The sequence below is a fragment of the Crassostrea angulata genome, chromosome 7 (assembly GCF_025612915.1).
Source record: "Crassostrea angulata isolate pt1a10 chromosome 7, ASM2561291v2, whole genome shotgun sequence".
Taxonomy (NCBI): Eukaryota; Metazoa; Mollusca; class Bivalvia; order Ostreida; family Ostreidae; genus Magallana; species Magallana angulata.
In genome coordinates this window covers 31,624,021-31,642,515 of record NC_069117.1, presented here as the reverse complement: position 1 = coordinate 31,642,515, position 18,495 = coordinate 31,624,021, and the positions used below count along the sequence as shown (strand labels likewise).

Genomic DNA, 18,495 nt, shown 5'->3' with positions numbered 1-18,495 from the left:
GCTGCTACAATCATTAATTCACGACAAAATACATCTTCGCTAGCCAAGGGTTGGCTGTACAGGAGCAGAGTGGATCGTAAATATGTACATGTATACTTGGCTAGCGAAGGTGGATAAAATATTAACCTCGCGTTGTTCATCATTTACGCGTTTAATATTTTTATTAAAATATGATACAAACCAAACTGATCACATGATAAAAAGCCGAATGATAAAAGAAGTCAGTAATATTTAAACAATATAATGTTTCGATCTTTGGTGATTCATGTCATAGTATGAAGTCAACCGACATTGCGGAAAAAATCATAACCCGTAACCTTCAAAAGGATTTTTTAAAAGCACATGGTGTTGCTAAATTTCACAAAGAAATCGATAAAACAAGTGGGTGGAATGCATATTCATTGTTTTATAATTTAATCTAAACAGAAATTCTCCAATTCAATAATACAGATATACATATTCTTATAGAAAGAGCTGTAATAAGTTGAATGTTCAAATACTGTTATAAAAAGACAAAAAAAAAAAAAAAAAAAAAATTCACCACGATATACAGAGCTGGTCCTTTAACATCACACTTCCAAGAAACAAAATGTTAAAATTCCTTAAATACTTTAGTGAAATCAAATCAGAGATCTATATATTATAATAGTATAGGCTATTCATTCCAGATCTAATGATACATGTAATGAAATACATAAATGTACATAATATTGATATGATATTTTTGAGGAAAAAATTCATTCTAATTAAAAAATTATTATGATTTCAACCAACAACATTCAGAGTGACGACCCACCCATCGTTACTATTTTAAAAATATGATGTAGTTTTTAAATCTTTAATTATTGAATGAATGAGTACAGAGAGAGATCAAGAAACAAGCGTTAATTCGTTGAGGTATGTATAAAAACAACACAACGCAGACAAACGCACTGTATTAAGTATAAAAACTATCCGGAATTTTCCGATGGTCCGTCCACAATATACCTTTTAGAAAGCGTCTGGAAAACGCAGATCTGACAGGTTCTCCTGTAGTCTTTTCCCCAACAAAAACATTTGACATTTCCAAGTTTTCATCAATTTGCTGGTAAATATGTACAGTTAAACCTTCATTGTTGCGCAATTTATGCTCAGTTGTTTCAGTATTTGTACCTTGTTATGATTTAGCAGATAGGGGAAAAAAACCATTGCGAAATTGAATTTAAATAACAATACTCGATAGGTTGTTTTAGCGTTGCTAAGAACGCGTGGTTGCGTATAAAGAGGATATCGGTTATTATTTCTCTACATATCTTCTTTCGAGGTACGTTAATTTTATGATTGATTATATGTTTATTTAAGTAAATGATTTTTCTCGATGAAATATTCATATTTGTATATATTTCTAAGTTTTTAATTAAACTTAAACTTACCTTGAATACCTTATGAAAATATTCCTATTATTCGAGATTAATGTGCAGACATTTTGCAAGGACACATTATGCTTTTGATGATTTTACGAGCATTTATTTTAATTACATTTTATTGGTGTTAATAAACAACCTTTTTTGGAGTGACCATTGTCATTTGCGGTGGGGTGGGGGGAGGGGCAATAGAAGAGAGCTATGTATGAGAAGCTGTGTTGAAAGTGCATGTGCACTCATTTATTAACATGACATTGTGCTGAAAGGCACTTTTAGTTTTACATGACTGTGAATACATTTTACAAATTAAATAAAATAATTATGCAAATAATAGGTAATAAATTAATAATAATTATGCAACATTATATTTTCATTGAAACAATACAGGTAGGCATGAGTATCATTGGCTATCTCACAATATGATATGTATCATGATATGTTTATGCAATACACCATGTATCACGATATAATTGTCAACTATTAATAGATAAACTGATATCTAATTATCTATGTTGCCTGCTACTATAAGTATTAAAGATGGCATAAAGCAATGATATCAATTATTTCCAAAATCAGGCAACAAAACTGTAGAAAAATAAAATGAAATTGATTAGAACTAAACTTTAAAATTATTACCAGCTTTAATAGAAATTTTTAATGTTTGGGTATTATGTTTACCATTTAATTATTTTAGAAAGTTAATAAAAATTAACTATAAAATTTTTTCATGAAAGCTTTTAAAGTTAATTGTAGAATAACAATGTAGTGACTTACTTGTGTGCATACCTGTCACGTAGAGTATACAGCAAGGGTTTAATTTGCATTGCGCTGTGTGAATGATAAACTTATTTCTCGTCAGGAAAAAAGTCTGTATAATAAGTGCTTGCTTTTCTTAGGGAGAAGGATGAGTCCCTTTGGTGTTGATAATTATAAATAAATATATGCTAGTATTGATAAAAAAAACTTTGTAACATGACCTGAAATATAAAAGAAATTTGATTTATTGAAATTTTAAGTTTATAAACTTATTTATACTGACTACAGGTATTTCAACACCAGGGAGAATCAACACTGTTACCTGTGCAATATTAAAAGATAGAAAATGAACTTCGGCGGGGTAAGTATGCATCTTATTTTTTAGTAATAAGTGAGTATTCTGAGATATGATTTTTTAACCGTTTTTTTTTTAATTTGAACAATCAAATGCATTTCTATACAATTAAGTGATAACAACAGGCCTATATATGTATATATTTAACACTTCAAAACATAATCTTAATATAAAAATATTATGGAGCTGGTAATACAATGTACATATAAAATGAAAATCGATAATGATAACAATTACACTTCAAAAAATGTTAAAGTAAACATAGATTGCAGTAATTCTTTCCAAAAAATTGGAAAATTGATAAAAGTTGACTGAAACTAGAAACAGAGAAATATATTAAACATATTTATGACATTTTGGCACAGATATGGGGTGGATATCACATCACAAGTGATTTTTAAGCCATTACAAAAAAAAATTATGTTAGAATCTGCTGCATCAAAATGTCTATAAGATGGAAATTAGCTCTTAAACATAAGATTGAAACATGTGATGAAAAGAATTTTTCATGATTTGTGAGGGTATATGTTTTATAATTTGAACTATTTTTTAATCTCCCTCACCATGGGACATAGATTTAAGAAAACACATGACACTGAATAATCACAAATCATGAAAGATCTTATATATATATGTGCATAATTATGCTGTTTTAAATTATATCATATAATTATATGTCATTACTGTAGTATAATCCTTACCAAAGCAACTACCCCCCAGCCAATCCCTATGGAGGGGGTTATACTTCTTATGGATACGGCGGAGGTTATGGAAACCCTTACCAGCAAAATCCAGCCGCCCAAATGGTACGTGAATAATATACATATTCAAAGATAATTAAAACTGATTAAAGATTTAAATTAAGACATGCATCATTTCAATGTGTCATCAACTCTAGAATGGATACTGTGGTTTCAACAATATTCTTCCAAAGATAAATGGTGAATGACTAACAATTTTTATTTTTATATCCAAATGAATTTGAATTACATTTTAATTCTCCTATTCTACAGCAAATGCAACAAATGCAGCAGGTATAGATATTTTTAGAGTAAATGAGGTGGAATTCAAGCTATCATAATTCAAATAATACAGTGTACAACTATCTCAAATATTTATTTCTTTCCAATAATTAATTATTCTACTTAATACTGGAAAGGGTCTCCTAAATCTATTAAGATATTCTTCTGTGGAATCCGCTACTTTTCTTAAGTTTGATCTTTGCATGAATGATTTAACCCCCCCCCCCCCCCCCCCCCCAAAAAAAAATCATGCTCTATAACTTTGGTTCTTTTTAAGGATACATATTCAATTATAATTTGTCAGTGCAACTCCTCTTATAGCCCTAGATAAAACTTCGGGGAACTTTGTTGCTGATATAGGCAAAAAGTAGAGATGTATATACATGCAAACATTCTGGTACATATATAAGGATATTCTAGAAGTTTTGCCCATTTATTAAGTTGGCTCACAACACTTTGAAAAAGTTTTTCAATTTTTTTGGCAGAAAATTACTTGGTTAAGATAGATAGCATGATGGATGAGAAGTATAGTTCTAAGTAAAATTGGCAAGAAAATGTGCAATTTTGCAGGCCCTTTGAGATGGTTACCATGTGTAGTACGATCAGCTGCAGTCTTTTATTCTGCTGCTTTGAGAACCCAATTGCTTATAAGACATAAAGCTTGGCATCATTCTTGTACCCCCCTAAAGATAAGAATTGACACCCCTCCAATGTTTTACTTATGATATCCATAACACAAATTTTAAATTTAATTTGGTCCTTTTTCATAAACAAATTACGAACAAGGAGAAGTGATATATGCCTTAATTTAATATTTCTTGTTATGTACTTCTAAACTTTGAGTCCCACTGTTGGTATCCTAGGTCTGAGTTTATAAGTGCATGACCATACTTGTATACTCCATGGTTTCATTTATATCATTTGACATCAATTTTTTTTTTAATTAAGTGAAAATCATAAAACCAAGGATATAATTATGCAATCCAAAATTACACTCCAGTTAACATTTAATTTTGGTGATCAACTCAACAATGACTGAATTCCAAAATTGTTATTGAAGATATTATGGATGAAACCATGTGCAGTACTGTATCTATTCATGCGCATCTTATAGATAGATTAGACTTAACATACAATGTATTATTCTAATTTTTTTTAGCATGTTACAAAATTTGCAAAGATGGGAATGTGTACCTTTTTTTATTTGTTTCAGTCAATTTTCGTGATTGATTTTAGTTTCCTTATAGCATATACACGTACTTACAGATATATTTCTGTGCGGTATTACATATTTTGTGAAAGTGATTTGGAAAAAAGCAAAAAATAGATCATAGCGGATGGGGAAAATATGTAACAGTCATTTTTTGCACTTGAAAGTTCTTATTGCAAATAATTATGAATAAAATTTCTGCATATTAAATATTTTGCAAGGTAAACATGATCTCCAAAAAGTGACAAATAGATCATCGCAAAAAATTCAGGATATACTGTTAACAGTATTAGATTAGAAAATTTCAACATGTCAGTAAAAAAAAAAATAATAGAACAGATTTGTTATCAATGAAAAAGTCTTGCATAAAATTTTGCCCAAATATGATTTATGTACAGTATAGAATCTTACATAAATATACACACATAGGAATTCATTATCTTACTGTACAGATGCAGGGAATGATGGGAATGATGATGCCAGCTATGCACACCATGCCACCCTCAACCCAGACAGTTGTTATCAACAACAATGTGTGGAACACCAACAACGCCTTGATGTCTGCAGCGGTAAGTTAGAATAAGCATACTCATAAGAATTATAAGAATTATTTTCAAAATCTATATGCAGTTTTTTCATTAAAAAATGACAGTTTCAACAGAAGGCCTTTTGGTGATTTTTGGTTTCACAGTAAGATATTTGCAATGACAGTTAAAGTAGTCCGAGTATCGCAAGACGTCATAATACGGATTTTACAATATTGGTTCGACTTTTACAAAGCGTTTTAGATACCCGGTATTGATTTTGCTCTATGAGAGATAGAAATGATTAATGTTGAGAAACTCGATTCTGTTAAAGTAAAATGAAAAACGAAGTTTCTGATTAACCAGGATCTCAGGTATGCTTATATCTTCTTTGTATTTATATAAAGCGCAGTATATAAAATTAATATATAATTTTGCGCAATATATAAATTTGCGCAAAATTATTGATGAGATATGGCTTAAATAAATATTTATACTCTATTTTGTATGTTCAGTTCTAATTTTCCCAAAATTGGTAATTATTTTTAGGAAAAACGGACGTCTGGCAAATTTCATAATTGTCAATAATTTTCGCAAGGGGGTACACCCGTCTGAGAGGTGATAACAAACAAACTAGCATGTAAACATGCATATTTTCTTTTGTATATGTATTGCTAGAATGTATATTTATCATTTAAAGCTAAGCTTTTAATGATTTAGCCCATTTAGTGCCGAGTATAGGAGTACCTTAAGGTTCTGTACATTAACTTTGTAAAATTTGCATCATACATGAAAAAATAATTTGGATTTTAGTAAATGTTGATCAATTGACAACATAATTTTGCAGGCTCAAACACTAGATAGTGGTGAAATGGAGGAACTTGTCCAGCAAGCTGAGGAAGAAGAGGAAGAGGAGGAGGAGGAGGAAGACGAGGAGTTGGAAGAAGAAATTAAGGTATCCAGGAAGAAGAACAAAAAGAAGGCCAAAAAGCAAAGGGTATGTAAATCAATATTTTCAGGAATGCACGTTTCACCACAGTTTATTGCCATTTTTTAATTAAAGATATGTTTGAGCCATTATTCTCCAATATATCAATAAGGTCACCAGTAAATTAATTATCAGATCAGGTCAAAATACATAATAGCTAGCCTCACACTGATCATGAAGGTCATGAAACTACTTAGTACTACTAGTATGAAAACAGTTTTACAGTCACATCAATTTCATATCTTAGTTCTTGGTTTGTGACACGATTTTGACCCAAGGTCATTTTGGCAAGTTCAAGGTCACTGGAGGGTAAAGTGCAAAATTTGTGTTGTCCATATCTTCATTATGGAAAAACATTGTCAGTTCTTACTTTACACAAAGGTTGCTTATGATCTGATGATATATCATAATTTTGATCTAGGCTAGTTAATGATTTTGGGCAAGTTCAGGGTCACGGAGGGAAAAGCGCAAAATTCATGTTGGGCCATAATTTTCTTATGGTGAAACATTATAGTTCTTACTTCACACAAATGTTACTTAGCACCTAAGGTTGTGTCATGACTTTGACCCAAGATCATTTGGGCAAGATCAAGGTCACTGGAGGAAAAAGTGTAAAATTTGTGTCTGGTCCATATCTTTCTTATGGAGAAACATTGGAGGTACTTATTTCACACAAAGGTTGCTTATGACACATATGACATGAGGGTGTGTCATGACTTTGACCTAAGGTCATTTGGGCAAGTTAAAGGTCACTGGAAGGAAAAGTGCAAAATTTGTTTATACTCTATATTTCTTTTATGGAAAAGCATTGGAAGTTCTTATTACACAAAACCTTATCACCTGAAGGTATATATGTCAATTGATTTTGACCCAAGGTCATTTAGGCAACTTAGTGGGGGTTATCATTTGTGAGCTTGCTACCTCTAGTTTCAAAGTGCTCTATACTGGTGTTCCATGAATCTCCCCAACAAATTTGCACTGCATGTTTTAATACATAAAATGAATAGTGTGTAGCATTAATAATCAAATTTAATGATCCTCACAAACTGAATATTGTGTTCATTTTATCTTATTGGTGACATCAAATGTTTAAATCTATAAGAAAGAATGATCACTGAACATTTAATGATGAAATTAATAATAAATCATATTTCAGAAAGTGGAAGAGCTTTTAGCCCAGAAAATGCAGGAGGATGAAGACTTCATGGCACGATTGAAGTCTAATTATGTAGCTAATTTGAAACGCCATTTGGACATGGATGGTACACTTGAACCAACAGAGGGGACTGTAAAAGGCTTTACTCAGTATGATTTTACTATCATATATTTGACTTTTGTCAACTTATACTGTAAACATGGTTTTATACGCTGCTGGTAAAGTATATACAGTCAAACCTCGTTATCTCGAACTAGAAGGGATTGGTTAAAAACTTCGAGATATCCAAGTATTCGAGGTATTATGGTTAAAATACTTAAAGTTGAAGTGTTTAGGACTTAAAAATCACTTCGACATATCCATTGTATTCAAGATATCGGTGTTCGAGATATCAAAGTTCAACTGTATTTACTTATGGTTAAACAATAGATGTGGGTATCAAATAAGCGGATGCTTGTTTAACCGCACTAAAGTTTTGATTTTCTACCATATGAGCGGGGTATTTTAAACAGTTTTAAGCTTATCGCATAACTAGTGCAAATTTTCCCTACACCTTAATAACTTCTTTCACAGTACTTCATTTAAATTCAAAATTTTTCGCCACCATTCCCAGTAAATATTGTTAAAAAAAATAATATTAAAGAAGGGTATTTAAGCTTGGTCACTTTTTTCTTTCATTATTTTATGACACACCAATGCATTAGAGGTGAAACACTTTCTTTAATATGACAATTTATTTAGATAATGGAAAATATACATGCATGAATATAAATTACTGTAAAAGTGGTTATTTACGCGTGGGGATATTTACGCTAGTTACGCGGTAAGCTGAAAACCGCTTAAAATACCGGCCTGCACTAATGGTACAAAAAGCTAAACTTTAGAGTGGTAAATCACGCATCCGCTTATTTAATACCCACACGTATTGTTTGACTGTAGAAAACACGTACTTATAACCACCAGCGTAAAAAAACACTTTTACAGTATGGGTATCTATAAATCATTAATTCAGCATGATATTACGCACATGATTTACAACTTCTGTTGTCTTACTTCATCCAGTTATCCAGAGGATGATCCTATGGTAGTATTCATGAACGAATTCGACGGAACACCACTTGCTGGCGAAAGATGGGATGCAGAATCAGACTGTATATTTCTGGATAAAGCCATGGATGGAGCTGGTAAGCACCAGTATACATGTATTCCCAATGTATTATCTCAGATACTGCAAACATGAAAGAAAAAAGGAAGAAGCTGCTCCTATCTTGTGAATGCAGCATTATAATTAAAGTGAACATGTACATGTAGTTCTAAATTCTTTTTTAGAGGAGACTATTCTCATAAATTTATTTACTACAATTTTTTTTTGTTCTAAACAACTGAGTGCAGGAAATAATATTATTTGTACTTTCTACTACCAGGTACATTTTAATTGATTGATGATTGTAATGTAAGCATATCATATCATATATGATTATACATTGTATGATAACTGGAAATTATAAAGTTAGTTTGTAATATTTAATTATTGTAACCATGAAAAAACACTGGTCATTAAAGTTCTTCTAGAGCTTTAGTCAACTTTATGATCACACTATGCCATTACCTATGCTGTTCTTATTTCAAGAAAACAAAATGGGTTGTTTTATTTTGTAGGTACAAATGAGGAGGCCATCATCCATGTGATTGCAAATCGTACAAATGCCCAAAGACAGAAGATAAAGAAGAAGTTCAAGACTGCATATGGAGAGGTGAAATCTTTATTTTCTGTATTAAATTAAGTTAAATCCTTCTCCAATCCAGGAAGGGGCATAGTACCGATGCTTATACTTGGTTTCCATGGTAATAAGCAGTCGTTAGAGTCATTGACTTCCCCCTGGACGTCCATTGCGGATCAAATCCCACTGTATGCCAGAACCCAATTTTTAGTTTGGAAGACTGAGACAATGTAAATTAGGTGCCTCGTCTAAGAGCACAATACATTGCATTATCAAGTGATCATAGCTGGGCTTGAACCAGCAACATTTTGGTTACCTATGACCACTGAGCCATGTGCTACTGAACATACTCTATGAAAAGATTTCTTGTTAAAATTCCAGCAACTAGCTACTACTGTATATGAACCAAAAAAGAATTTCAAAGAATTTTCTTGTTTTAATTGTTGATATAAGTTTATTAGCTTAATATTAGTTTAGTGTTGTTTCATATTTTATGCTTATTCACCATTAACCATATAATTTTATACAGTACGGTACTCCAAATGCAGTTTCCTCCTTTTCACTGTTTCCTACTTTGTTACCTTACTATTCATCATCTGTTTATAATGTTTATATTTTATCAGGATTTAATTGAAAGATTGGACTCTGAGCTTAGTGGTGACTTCCTGGAGACTGTGATGGCCCTGTTTGTCCCGCCAGCCCATTATGATGCTTGGTGTATCAAAGAGGCCATTTATGTAAGTTTTTTAAGGCCAGTCTGTTAAAAAATGTTCATTCAAAGTATACGTTTACGGATTTACACGCATGGGGTCACACACAATCTTTTTTATTTTGAATTTTGTTTCTTTAAAACTGACAGGGTCCTGGCACAGATGAGTCTGTCCTGATTGAAATCTTTGGAACCAGAACGCCAAAGCAGATACAAGAAATCAGAGCAGTGTATGGCGATGGTATGTTTGTCTTTACCTGAAATCCTGCCATACTTTTAAGAAAAATTAAACTCCTTAATTCAGTCAATTGATGCAGGTGTAAAAAATAAAGTTGCTCAATATTCTTTATTTATAAACTTATACTGTTGATTCTTAATTTAACATGTCAGGAATTGATATCCACATAAAATCAGGAGAAGCACCCCAAGCAGATATTAAAATCTTACTTTTTAATTTTTATGACAGTTGGGAAATATAAAAAAAATTATGATGAAATTTTTCTGTTCTGACAGTTTTATTTTCTAATGATTTGATACAAAACTGCAAATTCACAGAAATAATTTATATTGTGTATTTTTGCTTTTAGTGGCAAGTCCTAACAGAAAGTCTGGAGAAACGTTGATCGAACAAGACATAGAGGATGACACAAGTGGAGACTTCAAAAGATTCCTGATTTCGGCTTGCCAGGTAACAAAGGGTTAAAGATTGGGATGGAAAATGCAAAATTCAAAAGTGCTCACTGTAAATGACAATTAAGATTAAAACGGCTGCATTTAAATTTTGATTCAATGTTGTAAATTTTATTATACTTACAATTTAAATTTTTATCACAATGTTATTGTAGGGAGGAAGAAATGAGCTGGATCCAGAAACTCTTGAAGAGGCGGTGGAGCCTGTGCTTTTTGAGGATAAGCCCACTGGACAATTCATTATCAACATGGAGAAGCTTGTTAACGTGGCCAAGGCCAAGAGAGATGCCCAGAAGCTGTTCGAGGTCACTGAGGACCAGCTTGGTACAGATGAGGAGGAGATGATCCGTATTTTCGCTCTGCCCGAGGTCTACCAATCCAGGGCTACTTATGATGAATATGTCAAGGTAAAGTGTCTAGAGACTCTTTTTCTACTAATGAATGAACATACGATGGAGACATTATATATAAAAGCTTTTGTAATGTATAGAGCTTCTGAAAATTTTCCTTTGAAAATTTTGGCTTGTAAGTTGAATTCCATTAGAAGTTTCAGATATCAGAAACTCATTATCTTATACTTGCCTATCCATCTCTTTTTAGCTCACCTGAGCTGAAAGCTCAAGTGAGCTATTCTGATCACATTTTGTCTGTCGTCCGTCTGTCCGTCTGTCTGTCTGTCCGTCTGTCCGTAAACTTTTCACATTTTCAACATCTTCTCAAGAACTACTTGGCCAATTTCAACCAAACTTGGCACAAATCATCCTTAGGCAAAGGGGATTCAAAGTTGTGAAAATTAAGGGCCACACCCGTTTTCAAGGGGAGATAATTTGGATTAATGAAAAATTTCGAGAAATTTTCAAAAATCTTCTTCTCAAGAACCAGAAAGCCAGGAAAGCTGAAACTTGTGTGGAAGCATCCTCAGGTAGTGTAGATTCAAAGTTGTGAAATTCATGACCCCCGGGGGTAGGGTGGGGCCACAATGGGGGGGTTGAAGTTTTACATAGGAATATATAGAGTAAATCTTTAAAAATCTTCTTCTCAGAAACTAAACAGCCAGGAAAGCTGAAACTTGTGTGGAAGCATCCTCAGGTAGTGTAGATTCAAAGTTGTGAAATTCATGACCCCCGGGGGTAGGGTGGGGCCACAATGGGGGTTGAAGTTTTACATAGGAATATATAGAGTAAATATTTAAAAATCTTCTTCTCAGAAACTAAACAGCCAGGAAAGCTGAAACTTGTGTGGAAGCATCCTCAGGTAGTGTAGATTCAAAGTTGTGAAAATCATGACCCCTGGGGGTAGGGTGGGGCCCAAATGGGGGGGTCGAAGTTTTACATAGGAATATATAGGGTAAATCTTTAAAAATCTTCTTCTCAGAAACTAAACAGCCAGGAAAGCTGAAACCTGTGTGGAAGCATCCTCAGGTAGTGTAGATTCAAAGTTGTGAAAATCATGACCCCTGGGTGTAGGATGGGGCCACAATGGGGGGTCGAAGTTTTACATAGGAAAATATAGAGTAAATCTTTAAAAATCTTCTTCTCAGATACTAAACAGCCAGGAAAGCTGAAACTTGTGTGGAAGCATCCTCAGGTAGTGTAGATTCAAAGTTGTGAAATTCATGACCCCCGGGGGTATGGTGGGGCCACAATGGGGGTTGAAGTTTTACATAGGAATATATAGAGTAAATCTTTAAAAATCTTCTTCTCAGAAACTAAACAGCCAGGAAAGCTGAAACTTGTGTGGAAGCATCCTCAGGCAGTGTAGATTCAAAGTTGTGAATCATGATCCCTGGGGGTAGGGTGGGGCACAATGGGGGGGGGGTGAAGTTTTACATAGGAATATATAGAGTAAATATTTAAAAATCTTCTTCTCAGAAACTAAACAGCCAGGAAAGCTGAAACTTGTGTGGAAGCATCCTCAGGTAGTGTAGATTCAAGTTGTGAAAATCATGATCCCTGGGGGTAGGATGAGGCCACATTGGGTGGGGGGGTTGTTAAAGTTTTACATAGGGATATATAGAGCAAATATTTAAAAATCTTCTTCTCAGAAACTATTCAGCCAGGAAAGCTGAAACTTTTGTGGAAGCATCCTCAGGCAGTGTAGATTCAAAGTTGTGAACCATGATCCCTGGGGGTAGGGTGGGGCACAATGGGGGGGGGGTGAAGTTTTACATAGGAATATATAGAGTAAATACTTAAAAATCTTCTTCTCAGAAACTAAACAGCCAGGAAAGCTGAAACTTGTGTGGAAGCATCCTCAGGTAGTGTAGATTCAAGTTGTGAGAATCATGATCCCTGGGGGTAGGGTGAGGCCACATTGGGGGGGGGGGGGGGGTGTTAAAGTTTTACATAGGGATATATAGAGCAAATCTTTAAAAATCTTCTTCTTAGAAACGGATCAGCAAGATGATTCTTTATAATTGTTAAGACTTTGGCTCCAGGACAATTCTTCGGCCTCACAAGAAGGTTCAGAGTTTGATGCAGCTAAATATCCCATATATAAACAATTGAAAAGGATCTTTTAGAAAACTGCAATACTCAACATGTGATATGACTATAAAATTGAGGCAGGCAGCTATTTTTTCATTAAAATCTTTTTGTATTACTGTATTGAGTTATTGCCCTTGATTTATTGATTCTTGATTATTTTGATTAATGCATCCACTGTTAACCAATTATTGTGATGATTATTTTTATACAATAATAAATATTCAATGTGTTTTAATTGTTCTGCATAAGTAGTTTTGGGTTAGGCCGGATTAGTTAGTTTATTTTTGATTTCCAATTTTTAGATACTATGAATTATTTTAGGCTGGCACATATATAGGGACAGTGTCTCTTGCATTACAATGTGCGACTGTTTGGGGTTAAACTTGAACAGTTACAGATAGATTGAGTGTGTGGACACCCCTGCTCTATCTAATCTTCGTGTTTCTAACCTATGACACAGAGTGTGCGCTCTTTCCTGCCCTGTATCGCATAAATACAAGTGTGCGGTCATACTTGCTTGTGGTGGATGAATGCAAGTGTGCGGTCATACTTGCTTGTGGTGGATGTGGCAGAGCACTAGTAAATGGTCATCTCTGCTGGTGTTCTGGCCTTTCTAGCGCAAGTGTGCGGCACTCCCTGCTTGCATTATGTTGAGCTGTTGGCGCAAGTGTGTGGTCATTCCTGCTTGCGTTAACGTTGGTACCTGTTGAGTTGCGTAGGTGTGCGGACATCCCTGCCTGCGTAACGTTGAGTCCCTATACATGTGCAGGAGAGGTAATTAAAGTCTGCTCTTGTAAATATTGGCAGCAATCGGGGCTATCCCAGTTCCAAGGGGGAAAAATCTACATGTATTATTGTACATTGTCCAGATTGTTTTTATTATGACTCCATTAAGCTGACTTTATCATACCTATTGTTCCTCAGGTGAGCGATGTGGCCCATGGGCCTCTTGTTTAGCAATGTTTTTAGGTTGGATGCCATTATGTTAAACTCAATACATGTACATGTACCGTATGTCAATCCGCTGTAGCTATGTACCAATATAAGGGGAGGTAAATAATGAAATTCACAGATTTTGTCATAATTTTCAGCTTACACAAAGAGATGTAGAAAACACAATTGACAGAGAGACCTCTGGAAACTTTGGGAAAGGACTTCTAACAATGGGTAAATAATATTCATTGTGCTTATTTTTTGAAAGTCTATACTCTTCTTGCTTTTTTTGCTTCAATTTCAATCTCAAAATGAATAAAACCTGAAGACATCTTCCAAATGAAGTAGAAGTTAACAATAATAAGGTTAATTGTTGTAAATTTCCTTCTCCAACTCCTGTAACAAAGAAACAACCATTAGGCTATTATAATGATGGTTAATTGTTTCTTAGTTACATTACCAACTGTTTTTTAAATTTCAGTAATGGCACTGAAATGCCGTCCTAAGTATTTTGCTGAGCGCCTTGTGTGGTGCATGAAGGGACTTGGAACTCACGATTCGGACCTGATCCGAGTCATTGTCTCCAGAGCAGAGGTATGCTTAAAGAATAATTATGTATTTGGACTAAAGAAACCGTAAAGGATGTTATAGCTAGGCTAGGTAATCACCATTGTCAGAAATCCATGTTTGATTATGCTTTGTTCATTCATCACAAAAGAGAGAAAAACAAAGTGTAATCAACTGTCTGTTTCCAATGAAGTATCATTATAGAAAGTGGGATAAATTCATAGATGTAATTTATTTTTTATATGTCTGTAAAAAAAAATTATCAGAAAAATAATACTGCAAATAATTCATATTTGTATGGGACCAAGTTTATCTATTGCTTTTGTATACAGCCATGCATGCTTTAAAGTATTGTTAATCCTTCCATTTCGTATTGCCTCTTTGTATAGATTGACATGGTACAAATCAAGGAATGTTTCCTGGAGATGACCAAGCAGACGCTGTGGAACTGGATCGATCAGGATTGTTCCGGCGACTACTGTAAAATCCTGAAGGCAATCGTCGGCCAAAACTAGACTAAAATTATTCACTGCGCTTAATTTTTCACCATAAGGATTGGACATTTCTTCAACCGATATTTCTTTACTGTGATATGTGACTTATTCCCCTATTAAGTATATATATATTTTTTTGAAAAATGCATGTATTCTGTTTTATAGTCTTGTTGTGGGAACCTGTAAATTCTAGACTTGAATCCAAAAGCTCAAAATGATAGTAATCATGTTTTACCTAGATGAAATTTTTTAACTGCATTTTATTTATCTGAAACCGCTTTGTTATTTTTATTGGTCCATTAGTATATGCAGGCATATATATTTTTCTCATTTTATCAGATTCATATATCGAACTGTGAGTCAACTTCTAAGTTTACAATGGTATAATGGTAGTTTTATTAGATGATCTGCAATTTGTTTTTGTTTTTTGCAATGTGTTAAACATATTTTTGAAGAGTTCCACACAATAATTCTTCCTTATTATGAACAGCTTTAATAACTCAATAAAGTTTAACAAAAATCTGTCGTTTCCCAGTTGAATTCTATGTTGTTCTTTTTTTTTTTAAGTTAAACCATCAATGTCTTTTATTTACTTTCATATTTCTTGCAAAGATTCTACTACTGCAAGTAAAGAATAGCTGCTTTCTACACACCAATCTTTTGTAATCATCTTTATATATAAGAGTACCCCCCCCCCCCCAAAAAAAAATAAAAATTGTTTGCTTTGTTATCAATACAATATACATGTACCATAAAACACTCAAAATGTAGTTTTGGGTTTTTAATATACATTTTATGTTTTTTAATATTTTTTTGGCTGGAGGGGGGGGGGGGGTGAGAAATAAATTTGAAAAATGCTTAAATTCAATTCACATTAGTTTGAATAGATTCCATAACAAGTATTTATATATGGTCTTCAATCATGATACTGTTTATGTGAGCTACTATTGAGGTAGAAACTTTCACAAATAATTAATAAACAATGCCATTCAAAATGTTTTTAATTAAAACATAATTTGAAAAAAAATAACAAAGAAAAAAACAAAAAATATAGACATATTACTGGCTACTGGTAATTAAAAATAGGAAAATACACGACATTATTATTCATTCCCAAGATAACTTTTCCATCGTTTCTTCGGAGGGGAGAGAATAAAGTCTCTTGAAAACGGAGAATAGTAAACAGCTTCCTTGCTTGTGTCCTTAAATGTGCTTATTTTATCTTCTTTTGAAGAACTTCCAGCTTTGTGTGTTTTAAAAGCATAGTACCTTGCAATGAAATCAGAAAAGGCTAAATGTCTTGCACAAGAGTGCTTTATAATTTCTAATTCGTCATTCTCAATGTGATCAGAGTCTTGTGTAGCTGATACATTCACTGTACAACTTTCTGATTGAGAATTACTTTTTTCAACAAATGGAAACTTGTGTACTTGGTTAATACTGCTGTTTGCTGAACACTCATTTTCTATATTGAATTTACTACACGTATTGGATTTTGGAGTTGCATGGTGACTTGAACACTCTGGAAACAAGGTCAAACATTGAGTAACAGATGGCGCTTTGACAGGTTCATCTAATATGGATTTAATTCCAACTATGTCATCATTTTGGGTCTGATTTTGGTGTCCCTTCACTTTGATGGTGGTGGAGCTGGAAGAAGGCGCACAGAAAATGTTGGGTGTGTCAAGGATTATCCAATGTCTCTCCCTTAAAACAGTGTCGGGAATTAACACAGCTGGCGATACTTGGTTTGATGTAGATGGTGGTTGTTGATTTGATGAAAGTTTTGATGATGATGACTGTTGATTTGATTGTAGTTTAAATTCTGCTGCTGATGATGATGACGATGATGATGTTGATGATAGCGGTGATGATGATGAGGGAGATGGTTCCGACTTGTCCAAAATCTGTATGCTTGAGCACAATTTTGATAAAAGGGATGAAGGCCTCAAATCAGGTTTATGCTTTGGAAGAGAAATTTTGAAATCACTATCACACACCAATTTGTCAAATTGGGACCTATTCTGCAACTCTGATATACCAGTTTCTATGCAAATCCTTTCACCATTCATGTATCGTTTATGCTTCATTTTTACATGCTCTGAAAAAGGTTGGGTCCTACTACACTGATCTTCACTTGAATTAAGAAATTGTCTGTATGAGGATGTCCTCAGTGAACCTTCTCCTTTTTCTACATCTTTTGTCTCACCAATTGTATTTGGATCTATCACAGTTTTGTCGATAGGTAATTCTTTTAAGTTTACCATGGATAATTGCTCTTTTTCAAAGTTTTCTCTCACATGTTCCTCTTCTTGTGGAAATGCATAAAAACACCATGTTGTGGTACTGCAATTACTTGTCTCCGAAGGAAAATTTTCAGATTGACTTACGTTCCTTTTCCGATTCCCACATTGGTTTTTATTGGATACTCTCTTTATGTGCTCATTTGACATATGTCTGTTTCTGCTTTCCTCTGAATTAAAGACAAAATTGCACACATGACAAGTTAAATTTGAAGCTGAATGGGTTGTTTGTTTCTTCATTTTAGTACAGTTAGATTTCGGAGACTTTCTCTTGCAAGGAGAAGAAACATTTGATGGCTTAGTAGTCTTCCCTTTTTTAGGCTTTACAATCTTCATAGCTACATGCAGGACTTCATCCAGTTTGTGATTAGAGGAATCTTCCTTGAATAGAATATTCGAAACCTCAAGAGACCCTGGGCTGAATGCATTTTCAAAAGGCTTTAATGTCAAGTCTGAACAATGAATAGAGTCCAATGAATCCACAGTGCTTTGTATGTGTGACTTTTTCTTGCACTTCCCATTGTTCAGGATGCTTAATATGTAATCATCTAATCTGTGACCTGTTCTAACCCTATTGAAATTCTCAACGAGTTGTTCATCAGAAAGCTCCCCATTTGGTGAAAAATTTGAACTGCTGTCATTGGTGTTTGAATCCTCATCAGAATAAGTGTTTCCTGAGATAACACTTGCACAATTATTGATTGGATTTCCAGTAGGAAATCTATTTGGTGACTGTAAGTTCCTGAGAATGCTCAGAATATAGTCCTGGTCATCAGGATTTTCTTCTGTTTCACTCTCCATGGATAAGGTTAAAAAAAACTATCACTTATTAAAAAAAAAGCACTATACCAAACAAGTTAAACTTCCCAAGTCTAAGAGTGATGAGTGACACATTCTGATATACTTCTGCAGCTGTTCATTTTCCATATTTTGCATGCTCGAGGATCTGCCCTGCTTTTGGAACTCAAATACATGTATTGTCTGTAAAATAGAAGATAACAATTAACATTACGATTGCATTGAATGCAAAATGACTTCTCTTGGAATCACTTGTGCAAAATAAAGAGGGATAAACCAAAATTATATGCGTTAGCGTTACCTTGTCCAAAAGTGAAAGTAGGTGTATTCTCGAGCCCGGGTATTATTAATTTTCTTTTTTAGATTTGCCATTCACAACA

General features: G+C 33.7%; 2 protein-coding genes across 4 annotated transcripts; one reads left to right on the top strand and one right to left on the bottom strand.

Moving 5' to 3' along the window:
* Positions 1-977: 977 nt before the first annotated feature.
* On the top strand, positions 978-15,536 carry LOC128155178 (annexin A7-like). Of its 3 annotated transcripts, none has more exons than XM_052816761.1 (16): positions 978-1,087; positions 2,448-2,520; positions 3,204-3,320; positions 3,528-3,548; positions 5,199-5,315; positions 6,118-6,267; positions 7,415-7,563; positions 8,477-8,598; positions 9,074-9,168; positions 9,759-9,872; positions 9,995-10,085; positions 10,432-10,532; positions 10,690-10,941; positions 14,112-14,187; positions 14,435-14,547; positions 14,910-15,536. In XM_052816761.1, exons 2-16 carry the CDS (start codon positions 2,506-2,508, stop codon positions 15,033-15,035), a joined length of 1,659 nt encoding a protein of 552 aa, XP_052672721.1. In that variant the 5' UTR covers positions 978-1,087; positions 2,448-2,505; the 3' UTR covers positions 15,036-15,536. The 3 variants fall into 3 exon arrangements, with proteins under 3 accessions (XP_052672721.1, XP_052672723.1, XP_052672722.1); XM_052816762.1 differs by lacking the exon at positions 978-1,087 and adding an exon at positions 1,182-1,303; XM_052816763.1 differs by lacking the exon at positions 3,528-3,548 and having other exon boundaries at positions 979-1,087.
* A 151-nt stretch (positions 15,537-15,687) lies between these two features.
* Positions 15,688-18,371, bottom strand: LOC128155176 (uncharacterized protein DDB_G0284459-like). The gene has a single exon (XM_052816760.1). It carries the CDS (start codon positions 18,116-18,118, stop codon positions 16,118-16,120), a length of 2,001 nt encoding a protein of 666 aa, XP_052672720.1. The 5' UTR covers positions 18,119-18,371; the 3' UTR covers positions 15,688-16,117.
* Positions 18,372-18,495: the final 124 nt, after the last annotated feature.

Excerpts from the sequence above, each read along its gene's own strand:
- LOC128155176 (XM_052816760.1), bottom strand. The coding sequence starts at position 18,118 with ATGGAGAGTGAAACAGAAGAAAATCCTGATGACCAGGACTATATTCTG.
- LOC128155178 (XM_052816761.1), top strand. Across the intron at positions 6,268-7,414 it reads AGAAGGCCAAAAAGCAAAGG|AAAGTGGAAGAGCTTTTAGC; the intron begins GTATGTAAATCA and ends ATCATATTTCAG. Across the intron at positions 10,942-14,111 it reads CTTATGATGAATATGTCAAG|CTTACACAAAGAGATGTAGA; the intron begins GTAAAGTGTCTA and ends CATAATTTTCAG.